At 40.6% G+C, this 23,337-nt stretch overlaps 1 protein-coding gene across 1 annotated transcript in view; it reads left to right on the top strand.

The window, feature by feature from the left end:
* Window positions 1–23,337, top strand: part of LOC132569386 (protein eyes shut homolog) — a 631,754-nt gene that overhangs the window by 381,732 nt on the left and 226,685 nt on the right. Inside the window, exon 9 of the mRNA XM_060235420.1 lies at window positions 18,796–18,957. Coding sequence (XP_060091403.1) covers window positions 18,796–18,957 — 162 coding nt within the window. The remainder of the gene's footprint in view (window positions 1–18,795; window positions 18,958–23,337) is intronic.

The following is a 23,337-nucleotide window of genomic DNA, read 5'->3' as shown; positions in this document are numbered from 1 at the left end:
AATAAAAGGACATTGGACAATCTTTGATAATGATTAAGTTTTAAAAAGAATATAATTTTTTGTTTTAATAGTTAAGGGTACCTTTAAATATTTGCATTTTAAGTAAATAACACCGGCGGGGGTCAAGTAACGGAGGGAGGGATGGGTAGAAAGTAATATATAGGGTAGATAAAAGAAGTTTTTTTAAAAGATGCAAGATATAGATTTATTACCATATGTTACCAATAAAATCGTTTTAAGTAAGGATGCATAAAACGTGGATTCCGATGTCTCTACACTAATGCACAGAGTATGGGAAACAAACAGGAGGAACTGGAAGTCCTAATAAAGGAAGGAGACTATGACATAATAGGCCTTACTGAAACTTGATGGGATGACACTCACAACTGGAATATTAGGATTCAGGGGTACAACTTATTTAAAAGGGACAGGCAAATGAGAAAGGGCGGAGGCGTAGCAGTATATGTGAAGGAGGTATATACTTGTGCGGAAATATGTGTATCTGAGCATGGAAACTCAGTTGAGAGTCTCTGGGTAAAAATAAAAGGAGTAAGAAATAACAGTGATATAATTGTGGGGGTCTGCTATAGACTACCATGTAAGGGAGAGGACTTAGATGAGATACTTCTACAGCAGATTGCAAAGTTCTCCAAGAGAAGTGATACAGTGATCATGGGAGATTTCAGTTACCTGGACATCTGTTGGAAGTCCAACTCTGCTAAAAATGAAAAGTCAAATAGATTCCTGACTTGTCTTGCTGACAACTTCCTTTTCCAGAAAGTTGAAGAAGGAAACAAGGGGATCTGCTATCTTGGATTTGATTCTCACCAACAAGGAAGAATTGATTGAAGAAGTGGAAATAGTGGCTACCCTGGGCAGTAGACCATGTGATTTTGGAATTTACAGTCTTAGGGAAGGGAAAAGCTATACGTAGTCAGACTTATAGGTTGGACTTCAGAAAGGCAAACTTCGATAAACTTAGAACTATGCTGGGTAAAATCCCATGGTCAGAAATACTTAGGAGGAAGGGGATTCAGGAGGGGTGGGAGTTTCTTAAAAGCAAAATACTGAAAGCGCAATCACAGACGATTCCTATGAGAAGAAAAAATGGAAAAAGCCTAAAGAAGCCGAAGTGGCTCCATGGGCAGCTCTCTAAAGACTTGAGAAATAAAAAAGTCTCCTTTAGGTATTGGAAGGAGGGCCTTATAACCAAGGATGAATATAAACAAATCACCAGTGCTTGTAGAGAAAAAGTTAGGAAAGCTAAAGCTCAGTATGGGCTTAGGCTGGACAAAGATGCTAAAAATAACAAAAAAAGGGTTCTTTTCTTATGTTCAGAGTAAGAAAAATAGCAAGGACATGGTAGGCCCATTGCGAGGGCAAGAAAGTGAAATTGTAACAGGTAATGAAGAGAGGGTGGAACTGCTCAATTCCGACTTTTCCTCAGTCTTCTCTTCTGAGGGAAATGGTGCTCAACATGGCAAAATCAGAATATATAAGGAGGGTATGAAGTTCCAACCTAGGATCAGCATAGGAGTAGTACATAAACACCTAGTTTCTTTAAATGAAACTAAGTCCTTAGGGCCAGATGAATTGCATCCAAGGGCTCTAAAAGAGCTTGCGGATGTAATTTCTGAGCCTTTGGCTATTATTTTTGAGAATTCTTGGAGAACAGGAGAGGTGCCGGAAGATTGGAGGCAGGCAAATGTTGTCCCCATCTTCAAGAAGGGGAAAAAAGATGATTCGGGTAACTACCGACCCATCAGCTTGACATCTATACCTAGAAAGGTTTAGTACATTTAGAAAAAATGGATGTGATTACTAAGAGCCAGCATGGTTTTCTCAAGAACAAGTCATGTCAGACTAACCTGATCTCTTTTTTTGAGAAAGTGACTACCTTGCTGGATCAGGGGAATGTTGTAGACATTGTTTATCTTGATTTCAGTAAGGCTTTGGATAAAGTTCCACATACTATCCTTGTTGACAAGTTGGTAAAATGTGGTTTGGATCCTGTTACTATTAGGTGGATCTGTGACTGGTTGACAGATCGCACCAAAGAGTGCTTGTGAATGGTTCCTCATCCTCTTGGAGAGGAGTGACAAGTGGAGTACCTCAAGGATCTGTCCTGGAACCTGTTTTGTTCAACATCTTTATCAATGATTTGGATGAAGGAATAGAGGGAATGCTTATTAAATTTGCAGATGATACTAAATTGGGAGGGGTTGCAAACACAGAAGAAGACAGAAATAGGATACAGGATGACCTTGACAGGCTGGAAAACTGGGCTAAAATAAATAAAATTAATTTTAACAGGGATAAATGTAAAGTTCTGCATTTAGGTAGGAAAAATCCAATGCATGGTTATAGGATGGGGGAGACTTGTCTTAGCAGTAGTATGTGCAAAAAGGATCTAGGGGTCTTAGTGGATCATACGCTGAACATGAGTCAACAGTGTGATGCGGTGGCTAAAAAGGCAAATGCAATTTTGGGCTGTATCAACAGAAGTATAGTGTCCAGATCACGTGATGTGATGGTATCGTTTTACTCTGCTCTGGTAAGACCTCACCTGGAGTATTGTGTTCAGTTTTGGGCACCACATTTTAAGAAGGATATCGACAAGCTGGAACGGGTCCAGAGGAGGGCGATGAAGACAGTGAAGGGTCTGGAGACCAAGTCCTATGAGGAAAGGTTGAAGGAGCTGGGGATGTTTAGCCTGGAGAGGAGGTGGCTGAGAGGTGATATGATCACCATCTTCAAGTACTTGAAGGGTTGTCATATAGAAGATGGTGTGGAATTGTTTTCTGTGGCCCCGGAAGGTAGGACCAGGACCAATGGGTTGAAATTAAATCAAAATAGGTTCTGGCTCAACATTAGGAAGAACTTCCTGACCGTTAGAGCGATTCCTCAGTGGAACAGGCTTCCTTGGGAGGTGGTGGGCTCTCCTTACTTGGAGGTTTTAAAACAGAGGCTAGATGGCCATCTGACAGCAATGAAGATCCTGTGAATTTAGGGGGAAGTGTTTGTGAGTTTCCTGCATTATGCAGGGGGTTGGACTAGATGATCCTAGAGGTCCCTCCCAACTCTATGATTTTATGATTCTAAGTTTACAAAGCAAAATAAAATAAATATTTAACTACCACTCTCAACTGTAGAATTCCACTTGAATCCCCTGTTATTCAAGGTTCTCAGACCTGGTTAAAGCATTAACCATGTACTGTCTATTATAATTGTGTTTATATAACATCTGATGTTGGAGACTGAGATGTATGGGCAGAGTGGGTATGACAGGAATCAAGAAAGGTGGTTTAAGCCACCCAGGGGACAGCAGGTGAGTGCCCACAAAAAGCACGTCCACATGTGGACATATGCCTACTGTCCCCGTTCCTTCCCCAAGTCATCCCTGAGTTACCAGGAGCTGGCTTTAAAAGGCACCACTTTCAAAGTGCTGTCTTTTTGCTGGGGCATCTCCAAGGCACCTCCCTGGCCATCTGGACAGCCAGGAAGCACCCAGAAAGCACCCAAGAGCCATGGACAGGGCGTGTGAGCTCTCTGGACACTCCCCAAGGTGCACATTGACCATCAGGATGCTCCCGAGTGCCTTTTTCTGGGCGGCTCACTTCCGTATCACCTTGATGCTCCCCAGAGCTGCCCGTCTGTAAGCAGCCTATCATCCCCTTTTTTCACTTTTTGTGTGCCTTATATCCCAAACCTATCCTCCAGATGTTTGGGAAGCAATGTAAGACCAAATTATATAAGAATGTTTTTATAGTCTATCAATAGTAGAATTTGCCTGATTTGAAATATCTGGCTAGAAAATAATAAAAGTACTCTTTTTATTGTCTTACTGTGTTTTTAGGTCTGTAACCCACTTTGAGTCCTGCTTCACAGGAGAAAAGCTGGACAAAAATATTTTAAACAAATACTGCCATCATTCCCTCCGCTTTCTGCAGATTATTTCTCCTATTCCATTCAAATTCAGTGTTCTTCATTTTTAGAAGTGCATGCTAGCAGGGATTCTTGGAATCTCCTTGTTGCCATTTTCTGGAAGATCCCCCAGTTGATATGAGCACGTAGAAGTAATATTCTTGTATGATACGTATATGTGTGTGTGTGTGTGTAGGCACACGTGTGTATATAAATTTGCCATATGTTTGCTCTGTTTAATGCAAAATAAATTCTCTTAAACAAATTGTACAGAAAGGAGTTTTATTCTGGATTAATAATAAACAGCTCAGTGCATCTGAGTAGAATGCTTTAATTTCTATAGTGGTTAGAGACTGCAGTCAGTGTTAAGGCTGTAAAATATAGGATATATAGAAGCTGTAAAATATAGGATCAAGAACAGTATTATATGTACCTAGATATGTCATCCACATGCCAGAAGACTTATCGCTTAACTCAGGCACATTAGGATATATTTTGTATGTATGGGTGATAGCTCAACATCAGGCTTGTGTCCCTGTCAAGCCATCATCAATAAGAGTTGAGGCATATTGTCAGTTATATAGTTGACAATATTATATACTTAGTCAAGTACAGAACTGATTAACTTCAGCACACACATACACACAAACACTAGAGTTGCCAACTCTGGCTTTGGACATTCCTGGAAATTTGATGACAGTGCATGGAGAGAGATCAGGTTGGGGAGGGGTGGAAGCTCAGTAGGGATCTGCTGCCGTATAATCAACTCTCCAAAACAACCAATTCCTCCAGAAGAGAGTCTGAAGATTAGATCTAATTCTTGGAGAATGTAAGTTCCTTTGAGGTTGGTAAGCCTAACACAGAAACTTTTTTTTTACTGTGTTGGACATTAAGCAAGCTATTTAGGACTGGAACATAACTCAAACAAGAGGCAGATGATTTAGAACCTTTAAGTATTCTATTGCTGCTTTTTACAAAGTCATTTTATACACAGACATAAAATATAAAATGTTTTTGGAGCTGAACTTTATTTCCCATTGTTTTCTTCCTAAAACAATATGAAGTCCCTTTAGAAACAGCTGGTGCCCATGAACTGAACAGTAGACTGTAATAAGGATTTTAGTACAGGTCGTTTGTTTGATATTTTGAAAAAAGGAGACATTAACAACATTGTAGTAATGTGGTTCTGGTAAAGAGGAAAAAACATCCTTAAAAGCTGAGTGTTGTCAATGGCAATGCCAGCTGTCTGTATTTGTATTCTAGCAGTCATTATAATATTTTGCTGCCTTGCAAATCAAATTCATGATTTCACAATAAAACCCCATATCAAACATCAAGAAGTGTAAAAAGACAAGGAAAAACCCAGATAACACAGTCAGCAGACCTAACAACATCAATTACACCATCTCAGGCTGATTCGCATGTTCATCTTCTGACACTGTATATGTCATTAAATGCTAATGATGCCCTTCTGTTCTCTATATAGGGCAAACAGGTCAAACCCCATGCCAAAAGATGAATGGACACAAATCTAACATCAAGAACCACAAGACTGAGAAATCTATAGGAGGACACTTCAGCCTTTCAGGACATTCAATGGGTGACCTCAAAGTAGCTCTTTCATTGCAAAAAACTTCAGGAAAAGACTAGAAAGGAATATTGCTAAGCAACAAGTTATTAAAACACTCAGAACAATGGGATACCCAGGACTTAACAAGGATATAGGTTTCTTATCTTACTACATATGATAGCCTCATTCATCCCTTACATCTATATTCTCACCAATCCCCCAGAAGGGCCATTTTATTTTATCTCTTATTTGGAATAACAGATTATAATAGTAGACTGTAATGTAACATAATGAATAGTAGATATTGGAATGTATTGCTCTGGTCAGGATACAGGGGAGATAAATCTGCACAAATAGCTCCACTTCAAAGAAGAAGGTGCTGTATAGTAGCCTCCGTGTGTAATTACTCCCAGCATTCCACAATTAGGAATACATCAGTCTCCAATTTTGACATAAGTATTTCCTTCACTATTTCCCTCCCAGAACTGAACCTGCAAAATGATAACCATGTATTATTATTCCTGTTTGATTCTTGAATTTGTTCAGCATTTTCATCAGGCCTTGGATTCAGTGGGAGCTCACAGGAGTGCAGCTCCTGAACCTTTCTGGGAGTTCCTTCTCCTCCTTCTCTGAGTTCCACCTCGTCCATTGAATAGTAGGTGCAGATGCATAACAATCCCTGGATGAGCTCCACCATCTGTTTTTCTACAAAATGACCCCATATCTTCATTATGGTGTGTGATAATTTACTGCTCACCCTCTATCTATATGGATAGAGTGTGAGCATTTTTGTTTCTGTCTCTGTCTTGACTCTATTTGGCCCTTCCTAACAACTAAGCCCCCCACCTTCTCTCTTCCTATATGTAATGATTGAAGAAATTCTGTTTCACTATGGGCGTTTTCGCACAGAGCTTACCCCGGAGCGACGTCCCTCTTCACCGCGCAGCGTCTGCGCGGATTTCGCACCAACTGCTCCACAGAACCAGGAAGAGCCGCGAAGTGCTGAGCCTTTTGCATCGCAAATGTAAACCGCTAAAAACCAGTTTACGTTAGCAACGCAAAAGCCTTGGCTCTTCGCAGCTCTGCGGAGCAGTTGGTGCGAAATCCACGCAGACGCTGCGCGGTGAAGAGGGATGTCGCTCCGGCGTAAGCTCTGTGCAAAAACACCCTATATCTGTTTCACGTGTGCTTTCGCATGCACACGGAAGCTTATACCTAGAATAAAACTGTGTTGGCCTTAAAGGTGCCACTGAACTCAAACTTTGTTCTGCTGCTTCAGACTAAAACAGCTACCTGCCTGAATCTATTCCATTTTTAATATTAACATGAATCATAATCAATTTAAACAAGGAACATGAGATACAGAGGTAACCCTTGTTTGTTTTGTCTTCCAAATTAGACAACAGCACATGAATACATGGAAGCTGCCTCATATTGAATCAGACCCTTGGTCCATCAAATTCAGTTTTGTCTACTCAAACTTGCAGGGGCTTTCCAGGGTCTCAGGCAGAAGTCTTTCACATCCCCTACTGCCAGATCCTTTAACTAGAGATGCCAGCGATTGAATCTGAGATCTTCTACATGCCAAATAGATGATTCATCAATAACCTATGCCCCCTCCCCAATTGTAACAGTCATGTGTGTATTCCCCACCTCACTGTTAAATTTTTCCTGCAAAAGCATATCAAGACTTTGCACATTGGTTTGCAGCTTTAAGGCTTTAATATACTCATTAATAATGTTATTACTCATAACTGTGTCACCCCCCCCCCCATGCTGCTACTAGCCATAGAAGAAGGAAAGATTAGAGCAACCATCGTTCTTCTTTACAAGGTCAATAGCAGCATTTCATGGACAGTTTCAGTATGTGAAACTGTGCAGAGGCAGAAGGATGAAAACCACTTTTGGAGGACCACCTCTCCAGGTTTGAGACCCTGCAGCAGCAGTTTTGTTTTTTTTTAACATTTGGAATGCTTTATTGAGTTAAGAAGTGCGATACAGATATAACAAACGAAAACCATGAGTATGCATCAAATATCAAAACATGACACCATGAAACATTACAGAGTGCAGTTACAAAAGTAATTGACAGGACATCAATATAGCGTGGTATGAGGCATTGGGGATTCTATTATCAGCATAAACTTTATCAATGAAGGGTTGCCATTTTTCTATAAAATTCGAGGAAGCAGTTTGTTGGGAACGATGAGGGCCTAAGTCATAAGTGAGCTTATCCAGTGCAAAATAATCCCACAATTTTAACCACCAAGTTTGTCGTGAGGGAGGAGAGTGTTGTTTCCAAACTAGAGCTATTGCAAATTTAGCAGCCACAAACATGAGCGAGATCAGTTCCTCTGCAGATTCGGGGATATTTGAGTTATCTAGAAGATTTAAAAGGGCAAATTCGGGCGTAAATGGAGGAGAGTATGATGTGAGTTCTTGTACTTCTTGATAAATTTGTCTCCAAAAGCTATTTATGATTGGGCAGTGCCACCAGGAGTGAAGAAAAGTGCCCCTCTGTCCACAGTTCTTGAAACAGAGGGGTGAGATGGAAGACGAGTGCGCTAGCTGCACTTGGGTACGGTACCATCGTGTGAGGACTTTAAGGGCTTGAAGTTGGACATTCATTGCTTTCGTTTTATATATGGAAGAACCCCAGATGGCTCGCCATTGCTCCTCAGTTAGTTCTATCTGCAAATCTCGAGCCCAGGCACCTTGATAGGAGTGCGGCTTTGCATTAAGGGGGCTGAGTAGCAATTGATATATTTTTGATATCAGTCCTTTGATCAGGATTGAATCACCGAATAGGATCTTTTCAAAGCCAGCAAGGTGGACGCGCAGAGGGGGACTGAAGGAATGTGTATCTAATAAATGTTTAAGTTGAAGGTATTCGAACCAGGGTAATCGGAGGTCAGAGTCAGCCTCCAGAGTCACTTTATCTTTCAGTACCCCCTTAAGAAGAACATTAGCAAATCTGGGTTGGACAGTTCCTGGAGATTTGAGGGTGGAGGGTGAGGACGAACCTCAGCCACGGTATAATGCCATATAGCCCATCTTCCAAAACTGCCATGTTCTCCAGGAGAAGTGATCCCTGTATTCTGGATATCAGTTGCGATTCTGGGAGATCTCCAGACTCCACATGGAGTTTGACTAATCTGATCAATCTTTTGTTAGCATTTTAGATAACATTAGCTAAAATACTTAGGACAGGATGCAGAGCTCCAGTTTACAATTACTATCAGTGCTTTTTTTTTAATAGAAAAAGCCCTGCAGGAGGTCATTTACATATCAGGCCACACCACCTGGCCTAGGAGCATGGTGGGTTGGGTCAGCTGGAGCCCTGGCCCAACTGGAGCTCCATTCCTATGGGCTTCTGCAGAAAAAAATTCCTGGTTACTACTATGAAATCATTTAAATATGGAACTGATTCACAGGAGATCACTTTCAGTGTGACCTGGTAAAGTCTCGTATACAGAGGAGAAACTGATACAGTTGAATCACTGGTGAGCTTTGTGAATAAATTCTCCCCCCAAAAAAAGTTTTTTCCACTTGGGGCAAATCAAGTGAACTATTTTTAAATATCATCTTGTCACCAGTTTTTACTCTCTGTACACATTTCTGAAAGAATATCCCAAATTAACAGAATAATAGTTTACATCAGTATAAGCAAACAATAGTTTATGTCAGGATAATGATTTGACTAAGGCAGCTATGACTCTTGAAAGCTTATACTCTAAAATCTTGTTTTGTTCTAGGGCAGAGGTGGCCAACAGTAGCTCTCCAGATGTTTTTGCCTACAACTCCCATCAGCCCCAGCCAGCATGGCCAATGGCTGGGGCTGATGGGAGTTGTAGGCAAAAAACATCTGGAGAGCTACCATTGGCCACCCCTGTTCTAGGGTGCTTCTGGACTCAAACCTAACTATTCTATCGCAGACCAACCTGACTACCCTCTGAAACTATCTTCAGGATAATGGATTTTTAATTTTGTTACCAAGCAAAATCAGATCATTCCAAATAAAGAACCTGACAGATCATTCCAAATAAAGTTTTAAACAAATAATGGAGGAGACTCATTTAAATTCATCAGATGATGTTATCTGTCGATTTTGTGCAATTTTTTTTTCTGGTTTCCCTATTATATACATTCTTGTAGATGATAACATCATACACTGATCTAGTAGAAAAGTATGCTGCTAAGTTAGTTTCAGCAAGTGCTTGCTTTCCTGCTGAAATATATAGAAACCTCAGGGAGTTCAATAAACTTGAAATACACAAACATACACTGATTATAGTACTGTTTCTGCTGGCCAGCTAGCCTTGGAGTTCTGGTCAGCACCAGCATTTCCTCTAAGCTGAGTTAGTGTGAGCCAGCTCACAATTTTCTTAGCCCCTGCCTCACACATTTTTGTCTTATCTCAGGAAAAATGCCCTAGAGCAAACTAATTGCCCGCCCACCCCTCGAATGAAACACAAGTTATGGGTTAAACTGGGAATTTTATTTAAACATAAGCTGATCTGCAACACATTAAAGCGTCCTAACAGGGGAAACCCACCCCGGCTCAGAGCCAGGTCCGGGATCCCTCCGGACCTTACTCATCACAGCCCACACAATACTGTGTAGAGGGGAGGGAGTGCACATTCCGGCCCATGACTGCCAAGCCTTAAAGCTCGTAATATGCTCTCCCAACCTCGAAGAGGCCCCCAACTGAGACACCCTGACTGCAAAGCCCATAGGTACCCAGTTTCAGGACCCCCCTTATTGCTAATATCTCAGGGTGCTTGCCAACTCAAAATCCCTTCAATCCGTGCTTTTCCTGCCACAGAGGGGGTTAAGCCTTGGCTTAACTCCCCTCCCACCAACCATGAATCCTGTGGTCACAGACCACTCTGCAGATCAACTAAGCAAATGACTGACACAGTAACCCCATTGCACCTGAAAAAGATGCAGCACCAAGGACTTGTTCTTCGGTGGGGACTGCCAACCTATTGCCTGGATCATTGCCACCTAAATGCACAACCACGGCCTGGGACATCCTCAGACGATCATAAAGGAGAGATAATGGCTGGCTCCACCACTCTCAACTCACATCCAGCCAATCAACAAAAGCCCAGTTGCTGATGCATAGCCAGGTGTCCAAGACAGCACTGCTGACCATTATGCACCTATGTCCTTGTGCTCCGACCTTTAAGCACCATTGATGTCCTCCAGCACCTTCCACCAGGGCTTCCCAAGGCCCTCTGCCAGACCCCAGGGATATTAGACTCCCACTCTCCAGCTGTCAAAGCTGCTCCAATGCCAAGTGGGTACCGAGGTTACCCCTTGCTAGCTATCCAGGGCACCCTGGTGGCCACCCCAACCAATTTGGCCTCAGAGGGACTAGACCCTCACCCTACGGCTGTCAAAGCCACTGCAATGCCAAGGAGTGGGTACCGAAGTAACTCCACCAGCAGCCATCCTGGCCACCCCTGTGGCCACCTAGCATAAATGGCTTGCAGCTGCACCAAACTGATGCTGAAAGGGTGGCTGACACCAGACCTAACTGGCGAGCCAGCATCTCATTGGCCAGCACTCCCGCACTGAGCTCCAATTGGTTTCCCCAGCCTTGTGTTTCCTTCAAGGAGATGGGGGGGGGGGGCAAATGCCGTTGCCTGTTTCAGAAGAGGCAGCGGTCTTTATGCAATAGCTCACAAATTTAATGCCAGTAGCTCACAAAATAAAATTTCCTCTCACATGGCTCCACAGCTTAGAGGGAGTACTGGCCAGCACACCTTGGTCTTATGCATGCCACTAATTCTGTAGCTGGCTAGTGTATTTGTGGACACCTTGTAGCATTTTCTACCTTGAGTTGGATATTTTCTACATTGAGATGGACTTAGCTCTAGTTCTTGCAGCTTGGTCTATTATAAGTCATTATGTGATATCTGACATAAACAATTAAAGAGTAAATATACTGTCACCTACATGCTCTGAAATGAATATTGTACAAACACTGATCTGCTGTACATATGGGTTTCCCATTCACTCTAATGGAATGGGTCATCTCACATAAGCACATGTTATTTTCTGCACCAAAATGGATAGGAATATACAGGTTTTTTCTGTGACACTAGTGAGTACTGGAACTTGGCGGGGCGGGGAGCAGCTGTCCAAAGCCCTGATCCTCATGCAGCAGTCTACCCCCCTCAGCCATAGAAAAACATAGTGGACCCTCCAAAACAATTTAATGGAGATCTGTAAAGAGGCTGGGGAATTGTAGGAATTGCGTACTGGCCTTTCTAACAAAACAAGCAAACAAACAATTAAAAAAAAAACCCACTGAGAATACCATTCCAGGTGGGATAGAGCCATGCTATATCACATATCCAGAGATCCTGACAAGATTCCTGAAATCACACACAAATAGACCACAACAAAATCAGTTTTAGATGGGCATTGACTTTAGAGTCAAAGCCAGAAGGGGCAAGAGAGGTGACCAGGTAATAAGAGACATTGAAAGAGAGTGACCTATTCTCCAGAAATAACCAGACATAAGAAAATTAAAGATATTTTGACCTTGAGCATATAACACCTCATCTATAAGGACCTCCTTTTAATATGTCATCTGATAGGCACTGGTATGTTCTTGTGATGTTTTTGAAAGTTTTAAAAATCTATTATCTTCTAAACAAAGACTGAAGAAATTGATTTGACTTTTCAGCTTTCTTCTAGAATGTAACAAATTTGATGCAGACTTAACAGTCGTATTAAAGTTCAATAGAAATATAGATCATGATGCATTTTAATCCTGTGTTCACTTTAAAATCTGTTCAAAGCTTTCCCATAACTGTTCTGTAAATAATTGTATATCTGTGTAAGGACACATGTCTATATTCAGATTCAAATTTAGCAAGATTTAAAGAAAAGCAGACTTTTTTTGAGAAAGAAAATGCAGCTTTCAAATGATAATGAGGAATTCTCAGTGGTTAAATAGTGCATTACATAGCATATTGACACAATGATAGTATTCTACAGTATATGTTAGCCTTGCTCGCACACATTTGATTTATACACTTGCGATTATCTTTGTTGCAGATTGTTTATCACCTAATTTCATCATTTTCATTAGTGACCAACTAAACTAGCAGATATCTCAGCTAAACTGGGTTTGTCAATTAAGGCCAGGAAAGCAAGAGTGCAATGCAATTCAATTAAAACTCAAAGTACATTTTCCTCTCAATGGTTTCAGGAGGGTGAACCATCAGTTTTGTACAGTAAAAAACTATCAAAGTGTCATTTGGAAAAAAAAAAAGTATGTCAGAGGCCACCCTGCGGGCTCCCTCACTGAGTTGTTATTCCTCGCTCCTCTCCTGGAACCTGTGAACAACTTACCAACCAAATATACCTGTGAGTTCTTAAAGCGGGTTTTGTATTCAATAAACCAGATCTTTAAAATGAATTAAGCTTTATTAGATTACTAATGAAATTGACAATACAGTACAAGTGTCATCAGGTTAATAACAAGAATATAAGAAAGCTATCTTTTCTACCCAATACACTTCATACTTATATCAAGATAAGTCTCTTTCAGCATGAAAGCATTCTATCCATTACAGCCAGTCATAACAAAGTGCAGCATAACTTAGCATACGAGTAGCAGTAGTAGTAAGTTACACATCTCTACAGTTACCATTACTTTGAAACTTCCTTCGGTTGACCAGGCCATCACATGGCTAATGGCCTCCTCTTCCAGACCTCAGTTAAGAGTTCTGTCTGCTCTGATAGACACAGCACTAAAAAAAGACCTTTCTCCTTATTCCCCTGAGTGTTATCACCTCTCTTTCCCCCATCCACTTACCAGGTCAAGCCCGGTCAGAGAATCTTCTCCTGAAGTCTCCAGAATTTCCTTCCTGAAGTCTCTCTAGTATTTAACACCTCAGAATTGTTGTTCCCTGCTTAAAGGAGGGAGGGGAGCTTGAAGATCCCATTGTGTGAAGATGGGCTGGGGTAAGGCTGGAAAACAATTGGAATGACTTCCTCCCTTCTGCCTGTTTTCTGTCCATGGTGGGGAGGGTTCTATTAAAACTCAGAATAAAGGTTTTGCTCATCTCATACCACCAAAGAAAAAATGCATTTCTTGGCACTCTTAATGCAAGTGTTATAGGCTGCACATAATATATGATATATTATGTCACTTTCAAGATGGTCCCCTCAATTTTGTGTGGCATTTGGGGTAACAGTGGGAGGGTGAGTTGAGGAAGTCCCTTTCCACTGACTAAAATTCCTTTAATGAGCAGAAGCTTTCTGTAGAATCAAAATCTATATCTGATTTTCTACTATTGATCATTGTGTCTGATCATTTCTGGCTGACAAATACATGAATACAAGAAAGGGGAAGCTCTATGTAGCTTTTATAGATCTGAAGACTGCATTCGACTCTGTGGACAGAAACAAACTATGGAATAAGCTAAAGGATCTTAATATAGATCCCTGTCTGTTAAATCTATTAAAGAATTTACATACAAATACAGCTTGCCAGGTAAAATTCTCATCTATCGGACACCTAACTGAAAAAATACCAGTTTGTAAAGGAATTAAACAAGGATGTGTGTTAGCCACACATCTTTTTAATCTTTTCTTAAATGATATGGCACAATATCTTAGTTCCATAAATGGGCACCCACCTAAGTTAAATGATCTCTCAGTCCCAATATTATTGTATGCTGATGATACAACTATACTTTCCTGCACAAGAGTCAGCCTGCAGCGATACCTGAAAGCTTTTAACAGCTACTGCCAGCTTAACTCACTTGCTATAAACTATTCCAAACCTAAGGTTGTGGTCTTTTCTAAAAGTTGATGACCACAAAAATGGTATATAGGCAAGCAGGAAATTGAGCAATCCAAATGCTTTAAATATTTGGGCATAACCTTTAATTACAATCTCAAATGGGCAGTTCACCGTGACAGAATAATAAATATAGCTAGTTGTTCATCTCAAATTAAACAGTTTTATTATAAAAAAGGTAACCAATGTTTGCCTGCCACAATCAGAGCTTTTAATGCTAAAACACTATCACAAATTTTGAATGGCATCCCTCTGTGGATTAGTGCTCTGAACCAAAAAATAGAAAATACCCAGGCTGCATTTCTGCGACAACTTTTAGGAATCCCCAACTGTGTTCCTTATTTTGTAATCTGTTCAGAAACAGGCTAATCTCTGATTGAAACAAAAGCTTGGACTCTAACTTTTAAATATTGGTTACGGATATTTTATAGGGCTGAACCAGCTAGCTTGCTCAGCTATCTAAAAAGAGACCCTTATAATGTTGCTTGGCAAGATGGAATCATGTCAAAGCTCAAACACATGGGAATTGCAATTGACGACCTGTTTTTATTTGATGAATCTTATAATTTTAGATTTATCAAACAGAGAATCTTAGATCTAGAATCTCATAAACTGTGTCCTGTCCCATTTTATACTTGCTCTCCTGCCTCACTTGGACTTGATCAGACTGCCAGGAAAATGGCCAAATATTTATCTGAACTAGATAATCCGCAACATCGGAGAGCTTTTATGCTGGCTAGGATGAATGTATTGCTCTCCAATGTTCTCTATGGAACATTTCTTCAAGTCCCCTTTAGCGAGAGACATTGTCTATGCGGGTCAAGCTTGCCGGATTCCATCCAGCATATTTTATTGAACTGCCAACTGTATACTAATCTCTGGAAGGTTCTGTTAGAACCTTCCAGAGAAAAGGTTCTGTCTTGCCTTACTGTCCTACATTCAAAAAAATAGGATTGATTGCTGTTTCCTATTAAATGACAACACAATCGATATCACAAAAGCTGTTGCCAAATTCTTGGCTGAAATTGTTAAAAATTATTCTAAGCAGGTTTTATTGTGATCTTAATCTTAGTTTAGCCTTTTATGCTTTGAACAGACATATCCAATTGTTGTTTGGTGGACAAGTCTCTGTATATATCTTTTCATGCCAATAAAGGTGTGATTGGATTGGATTGGATTGATATCTGATTTTTTTAAAAGCAAGAAAAGAAAAAGGAAGTTGACATTTGCATCTTGAAGCTGAAATTGTTGCAACAAGCATTCAGATCTTCTGGGGAAGTTTTATTTGCATGATGCTTTCTTCAAACTCAGAATATTCAGAATATAATGTGTTTACTCAGTACTCTGCAGATTTTTAAATGGAACTGTCAACCATGTTTCTAATCTTTCTGTTTAATTCATTAAACTAAATGATACAGTTAATCATGTTGATAGGCGATACATGCCAGGTAAGTCTAGATTTTCTTTATTTTATTATTCTAATAATTCTCTATGGAATAACTGTGTTGTACCTCTGAGTCTGCTTTTCAATAATGGTATTCTCTTTACATATAGCAGTTACACAGTTTTTGACTACCTCATCTCACCATCACAACGTATGCAGAATATATGCTAATTTATCTTTATGGAAACTCTCAAGGGTCATTACCAAAGCATAGTGAAATATACTGAGGGCATTAATAATGGTTGTAATAAAACTGGCTTTCAAAAGCATTAAGAACAACATAATGATGCCTGCAGAGCTGCAAATATCTTGGTGAAAGGATGAATATGCATTAAATGGAGTTTCATTTTGGTAACATTCATTTTTGATTCAGATGAGTGTATAAAACAAGTTAATTTACAATTTGCAAATAACTAGTTAAAGATTTAATCATGAAAAGTGCATTCACTTTGAATGTGTTATTACTGCCAAACTTGCACCTTTGCAAATTGAATTGCTTTTTGCTGGAAGGTTCTTGGAAATTGCAGAATGGATAGACGAATATTGACCTTGTTAGAGAGCTCATTATTCGGATTAAAACCGGAAAAAAGGAATTAAATTAAATAAATTAAAATAATTTTTAAAAACTTTTTAAAAGGTTAGGACAGACCAAGTGTCTTTAGCATTACATAGTTAATATGTTTGATCAGATAACTGCATTCTGTCAAATCTTTTTGCAATCCTAAAAAGGGCCCCATGTTTGCAGAAAAATGTGAAATTTGAAAAAAGGATTGGGGAGCTTTAAAAATTAAAAAATGATAAAAGGAGCCCTGTAGCTTTAAAAAATGTATTTTCTAAGTGGGCATTGCTAGGCAACCACAGTATTCAAGGCTGGGGTTTTGTGAGTAAAAGCAGGGAGGGGCAGAGCCCTTTTCAGGCTTATTTTGTCTTTTGAGGGAGGATTTATTGGGCCCAGCCTAGCTTCTGTTGTCAGCTCCAGGTTGGGAAATTCTTGGAGATTTTGTGGTAAAGTCTAAAAGTGCAGCAGGGTGTGGAGAGGGTAGATGCCTCAGCATGGCATAATGGCACAGAATGTAATCTCCAAAGCAGCCATTTTCTTCAGGGGACAGAGCCTCTGTTGTCTGGGGTTCAGTTCCTTTTTTGTATGTCATTTAAAACTAATAAAATATATATTTAAAAAACCAAATTGCAGGAACTAGAAAGATCCAGCTGTGTAGAATGTTCACAACATAAAGAAACTCACAGGATCTGTCTAACAGGCGGCCATCTTGAGACCCATTTCAGCAGGGCTTTTTTTTTTTTTAGCAGGAACTCCTTTGCATACTAGGCCACACACCCCTGATGTAGCCAGTCCTTCAAAAGTTTACAGTAAACCCTATAATAAGAGCCCTGTAAGCTCTTGGAGGATTGGGTGTATGACCTAATATGCAAAGGAGTTCCTGCTACAATAAAAAAGCCCTGCATTTCAGCAATCACCTTTTTCCAAAGATAGAACTGAACTTTTTCAAGGATGGTTGCTGTACTGATTTTGGAAGGTTTTACTGATTTCAGATTCTGGGATTGGAATTATGGTTCTTATTAATTAATTAATGCACAGATGTGGGAATTTATGAAGTAGTCCCATCTTTGAAAAGGGATGATTACTGAAACAGATCTCAAGCTGGCCACCCACCAGCTGGATCCTGTGAATTTCTCAATGACAGGGGCAACTCCACCCACCTAGCATGGCAGGTGGAGCAATAGAAGAGCTGAGCATGCACAGACAACACTACTGGTTTAGAGGTGAATAAAAGGCTCAAAGGGATGGAAAGCAGAACTGGACAGTTTAAATGACTCAGATCAACTTAAATCTAACAGCTGAGTGGTGGGAAGCGCTTATGGCTTAGCTGTTTTTTTGTGAATAGCAGAAATAGCTTAGACCCATTTTAAATAGCTTAGACCCATTTAAATCCATTTCCTGCTCTTTACAAATGGCATCAAAATTTGTGAAGGTTATTCGGCCCCTTCCTGGCCTCGCTGCTATAAGTCCAGGGCCGCGTTTGCCTCCCCGGAATGAAGGGAGGCTAACGAGCCTTCCTGGCCATCCGGGGATTGAACAGGGACAGAGTTCTGGGGCTTTATAATCCCCAGCCCCGTCCAGTGAGCACGCAGGTTCTCAGAACTCTCGGTTTACCCTCCCATCCAGCAGTAATGCAGGCATTGCTGGTCGCCAGTTTTACGGGGCTGGGTAGGAATTTTTTCACTTCCATCTAATTGGCCTTGACGAGGGTGTTTTTCACCTACCTTGCACTGCTTGTTAGAGGTTTGAAGTTTTAGTAGGGTGGTGTCATAAGTTCTGTCACTTGGCAGGAGTTAGTCAGGGTGTATATATTAATACCGGTGAGCACCCAGGGTTCACCCGTTTTGAGGGTAGGTGGCAAGCTTGACCAGCAGCTGGGCTTTACAGCTCTCTGCTGGGGGTGCTAGCCACAGGCTGCCCTCCCATATGAGGCTCCTTCTGGGTAGGGAGGCCTAGATGGGGAGGACATACACAGACCCAGCTGGCCAGGCTCACATCTGAGGCAGGGTGGCTCGCCCTAATCCAGACAAGGTAGGGTATGTTTTCCTTGGACTTGTCCAGGTCTAGTTCAGGCCCCATGCCAGTTTAAATAGGTTTAATAAAGTGGCCCTGTTTATTATCTCAAATAATGTGTTTGCCTCATTATTCCAACTGGGGGGCAAGTGATCGTTTCAGTGCCCATGAACACAGGCTCATGAACCAGCCAAAGTTCACCATGAACATTAGTCCATGTCTATCCCTACTTTCATGTCTATCCCTACTTTCCAGCAAACAGCCAACCTGACTTTATCAGTCCCTCTGTCTTCAGTCCCTTTGCTTACAGCTTCTACCTAGGAAAACAGTGGCCTGGTTGTGTGGGGGGCCTTGCATGGCAGGGAGCTCTATAGTACTTTTAACCCTCTCGCCACATTATTTCCCCTTTTCCTCCTCCTCAGATTTTCATATATGTCCTTTGTTTATGTTTGTTTCAGATACAACACTTTTTTTCCCGTCATTCAGTGAGAACTCATATTTAGAACTACCTTCTGTGACATCTCTAACTGGAGCTAGATTTGCATCAGGACAAGAACTGAACCGAATGATGATCTACTTGACAGTGAAGACAACAGCTTTAGAAGGCACTCTCCTTTATAGTAAGGGTGGATAATTTATTGATTATTTTTCTAATGTTCTTCTGGTATAGAAACTGCCATAGAGCTCTGGTCTCATTTTTAGTTTATAATTTGACAACAAACTGCATCTTCTCCAGTTTTGTAATATCACTGTTGAGTGTGGGAATGGGAGCTAGAACTGCACTCAAATTAAGAGGTTAAGAAAATAGATTTCAGAATAGTAATGAGAGAAAGATGTCCATGATAACTTTGAAAAAAAAATGAGGATGCACTGCTTTTACTTTTCAGGTAAACATAGGGTAATGCCAGGAGGGGTAACAATTTATAGAAGCATGAAAAAATAATATTCTTAGAGATAATATAAGTTTTATTACCATCATTAGGAGAATGTAGGTTCCTCGTGTATAATGTTTTGTTTTCTGTTGATTTATGACATGTATTAAAGACTGGCATCTCCAGTCTTCAGAAATGTATGTGAAGGATAAATGTTTACTTACTCAAGTTCTTCATGGGATGTTAGTCTGCAGTCTGGTCTGGTTTCAGCTGCATTTTTTTCATGTACTGTGACTTCTTGCCCATTATATCATTAGACCAGTGGGCCATCCTATTGCCAAGCTACTGACTCTCTTGTGCAGTTACCTGATATCTAGTTTTTCTCGGCTCAGCTTGCAGCTCCTCTGGAGAGTAAATATTTTCCCTAGGTATAGTCCATAGCAGTTGTAAGCTCTGCAGGAGATGCTGCATTTGAACCTCTGAGACAACTCAGCAGCACCAACAGAGAGGTTAAAAAGTACAATAAACCAGATGGTGATTTCACAAACAAGCTGTTAAAGATCACTTCCCCAAAGTAGAAAAACTCACCTTTTTATATGGCTTGCTTTCAGAGGTGCATTTATTTAGGTTCTGTTAGAACTTCTGTATGCAGCTAATTGATGATTCTAAGAATAACAAACATTCACAATCTTGATTGTTTCTGAGCTTTTCTTTAAGGTATTCATACATTCCTGTTTTTCCTCAGTTGTAAGAATGCTCTGTGGTATCAATTTATGACTGGAAGAGCCTATCATGTAGAACAACCCTTAGACACTGATCCAGTGCTGGTTTACTTGGGAGTGAGTTTCACTAAGGGTGTTTTCGCACTCACGTTCAGCCGGCGCGACCCCCCTCTTCACCGCGCAGGATCTGCGTGGATTTCGCACTAAATGCCGCGGAGCAGCCGGAAGAGCCGGAAACTCCCGTCGCAAAAGCCACGCAAACGGAAACTGCTTTTTGGCGGTTTACGTTTGAGCGGCTTTTGCGCCGGGAGTTTCCGGCGCAAAAGGCTGCTCCGCGGCATTTAGTGCGAAATCCGTGCAGATCCTGCGCGGTGAAGAGGGGGGTCGCACCAGCTGAAGGTGAGTGCGAAAACGCCCTAAGTTTAATATTTTTCATTCTTTTTTGTTCAGTATTTTTTTCCAAATCACCAACATATGACAATTTGTTTTTTTTTAAAAAAAGAGGTATTAATCACTACCAATGGTTCCAAATGTTTCTAGAGTAAAATAGCAATTAAAACATTTAAAATAGAAAAGGTAATTTAAAAATTCCAGCATGTAAAAAAGGAAATTCCATAAGAGGCCAACTGTAATGAGCCCTGAGGAGGGGGAGCTGGAAGGGTTAACAGACCAGGAAGAACCAACAGCTGGGCCATCAATCACACCCTCCATATTCCAGGCACCCACACCCGGCTGTTGACAAACAGTCTCCTCAAAACTCTCTCCCTCCCATCTCAAGAATGGGCATGCAAAAGACACTGACAGAAAACAGATGTGCCACATGCCATATAACTCACACCTGGGACTTGGCAACCTCATGGAAGCAACAAGTCGATTCCCTGGCTTGCATCCACACTCCTTCCTGATTCTAGTTCCTGACCGGTTTGAATTCCTTGGCACCCTGACCCTTTGGCTTTGGACACTGACTTCTCCTTCTGGTTTGCAATTTTGCTGTGGTGACTTGGCTCCTGACTGACTCCTTGAACTTTGACTTCGGACCGGCCTTAGGCCAGAAAAAGAAACCAAAATTATATTATGCTAATCAGCAAAATTGCTATATTTTAGTGCTGAAACTTGGCTAGTAGTACAGAATAGTCACTCACTTGGGGAATTAAAATAGTGACCTTCGGGGGGTGAGGGGTGGAGAGCAGTGTCAAGGCTGACTCTGCCTCGGTGCAGTAACATGACCAAGCATTACTCATTTGTTCTCCTTATCTCCCTGATGACGACAATGTTATTAAAATTATGGATTGCCCAATCCTTGCTACTGCACCATAACACACACCATAAAACAAAAGAATGCTTTGTTGAAGAAATTCAAGAAAAGACATTAAAAACAAGGCATATAGTTCAGTAGCAGTGTAAATGTACAAAAATAACAAAGCTGTCTCTCTAGATTACTTAGGTCATACAACATCATAGTTGGTTCTTATAGCATAGAGTTCTAGAACATAATACAAATATCTTTTGGCAGTAAGGAGGGGTAGGGAGGAGAAGGATAAAGGGTAAGGATCCTTTCTCTCTAATACAGGCTATATTATATAGAAAATTGCTGGCCATAATCTCCTGACCTCCATAACCAATCACTGGACACTGTGAACAGTATCCATAGAACTTTCTAGGCTGAGAATGAACTCCCTTTCCTATACTAGATTCATAGCTGAACAGTGTGAGATAATTAAGAGGCCTGAGTAGATGATCTTGAATAAGTAACCGCAAAGGGGCGGGGGGTGATACTTGCAGAGAATTAGAGAACAGTAAAACTTAGAAGGGAAATTCCTTTAAGATGGCTTCTCTCTTAATCTCAAAATCTAAGATGGCTTCTCTCTTAATCTCAAAATCTAAGATGGCTTCTCTCTTGACAAGCAGAAATCACTTTGACTAAAAACACTGAGGAAAAAGCCAAGGCCAGAAAAGAAACTGAGAGACCTAAAGGCAATGAGGCTAAAAGTAGGGAATGAACTTAGAAAGAGGACTGCGAATCATGAAAGATGACAGGAGGAAGAGGTTACCAGAGATCAAAAATGAAAGTTAATAAAAGAAGGGATCCTGAAAAAAAATTAAAGGTTACTTGAGGTCAGGAAAGAACATATTCTAAAGAAGGAAACATATGTGGTAAGGACAGAGTAGCTAAAGATAATGGTCTCAAATTCTAGACTGTAGACCATGCCAATAGAATTATAGCAGTTGAGTTGTTATATTGTCATCACAGTGTTGTGAACTTGCAAATTAAGGAGAAAAAGAGGGCCAAGTAATAGTGGGAGGGTGCACATACTTATTTGAACCAAGGAGATGATTTATGGTGAGCAAGTTTCTAGTTTGTATGCCCAAACATTATTCAAGCAAAATTTGTCACCTTTTATGTAGTATATAGTAGTCAATTTCCAACTCATTTCAGCATCAAATTCCTATTTAAAAGACCCGGTGCAATTGTATATATAGTTAATTCATGTGGAGAAGAAAAGAGAGAGCAAGGAGGCAGATAAAACAGAAAGCCTGACAGCAGCCACCTTTGGTGCCGGAATAATGCATCTTGTTAGAGTCTACACTTTGAAATAGACTTCATGAGAACAGAACAGAACAGAAAAACTGAGTTTTTCAAACATGCCACTGAACAAACCTTTTAAATTCTGGGTCCCATATAATACTGTAATAAGGCAGAGGGGAAAGAAGACAAGATAAAAAATATGTCACGAGGTGCATTTGTTGGAATCCTAACTACACTTCCTTGAAGCTGCACCAGTCTGAAGATTTTTGCTGTGGAATATAGAACCACCAAACCAACTTTTGCTTTGTGTTTTCTCTTTGATAAAGAACTAAGACTCTGTCGAAAAGCACATTATGATGGTATAGGGTAGATATATGACCACATCCCAGGTGGGATGTTGGATCTTCTTCGTGGTCTCATTGCAGTCCCACACATGGGTCTTGTGCTCAGTCACGATCCCTAGCCCAGAGAATGCAAAAGCTCGCCCCAGGTGTTTTGGTGTGCTTCTCCACTCACTCAGGGGAGCAGACATCTACTTGCACATGCCTGGAGCAAGGGAGGAATGCTCCTCCCACTCAGATTTGTAAGCCGAAATGCCCTCAAAACGAGGTTGGGGAATTAGTTAGGTGGGCACCTGGCTCACTCGAAAACTTTTCACCTATGTATACAAGATTAACCAACCAGAGAGTGATGCTTAAATAATGGGACTCTAATTTAGTAAAATCAATTATAATTTATTAAGAAAAATATAGTCTTCCATACAAGATAAAAATACACATACAATCACGCATACAGTCCTAGGAAATGTAGATAGATGGATAGGGGAACATAAAGGGTAGACACACAGGGTAATATTTACCTATCATAGTCTTCGAGGAA

Source organism: Heteronotia binoei, chromosome 1 (genome assembly GCF_032191835.1).
Source record: "Heteronotia binoei isolate CCM8104 ecotype False Entrance Well chromosome 1, APGP_CSIRO_Hbin_v1, whole genome shotgun sequence".
Taxonomy (NCBI): domain Eukaryota; kingdom Metazoa; phylum Chordata; class Lepidosauria; order Squamata; family Gekkonidae; genus Heteronotia; species Heteronotia binoei.
Note: the sequence above shows the minus strand (reverse complement) of the source record. Positions and strands in the feature narration are given on the sequence as shown.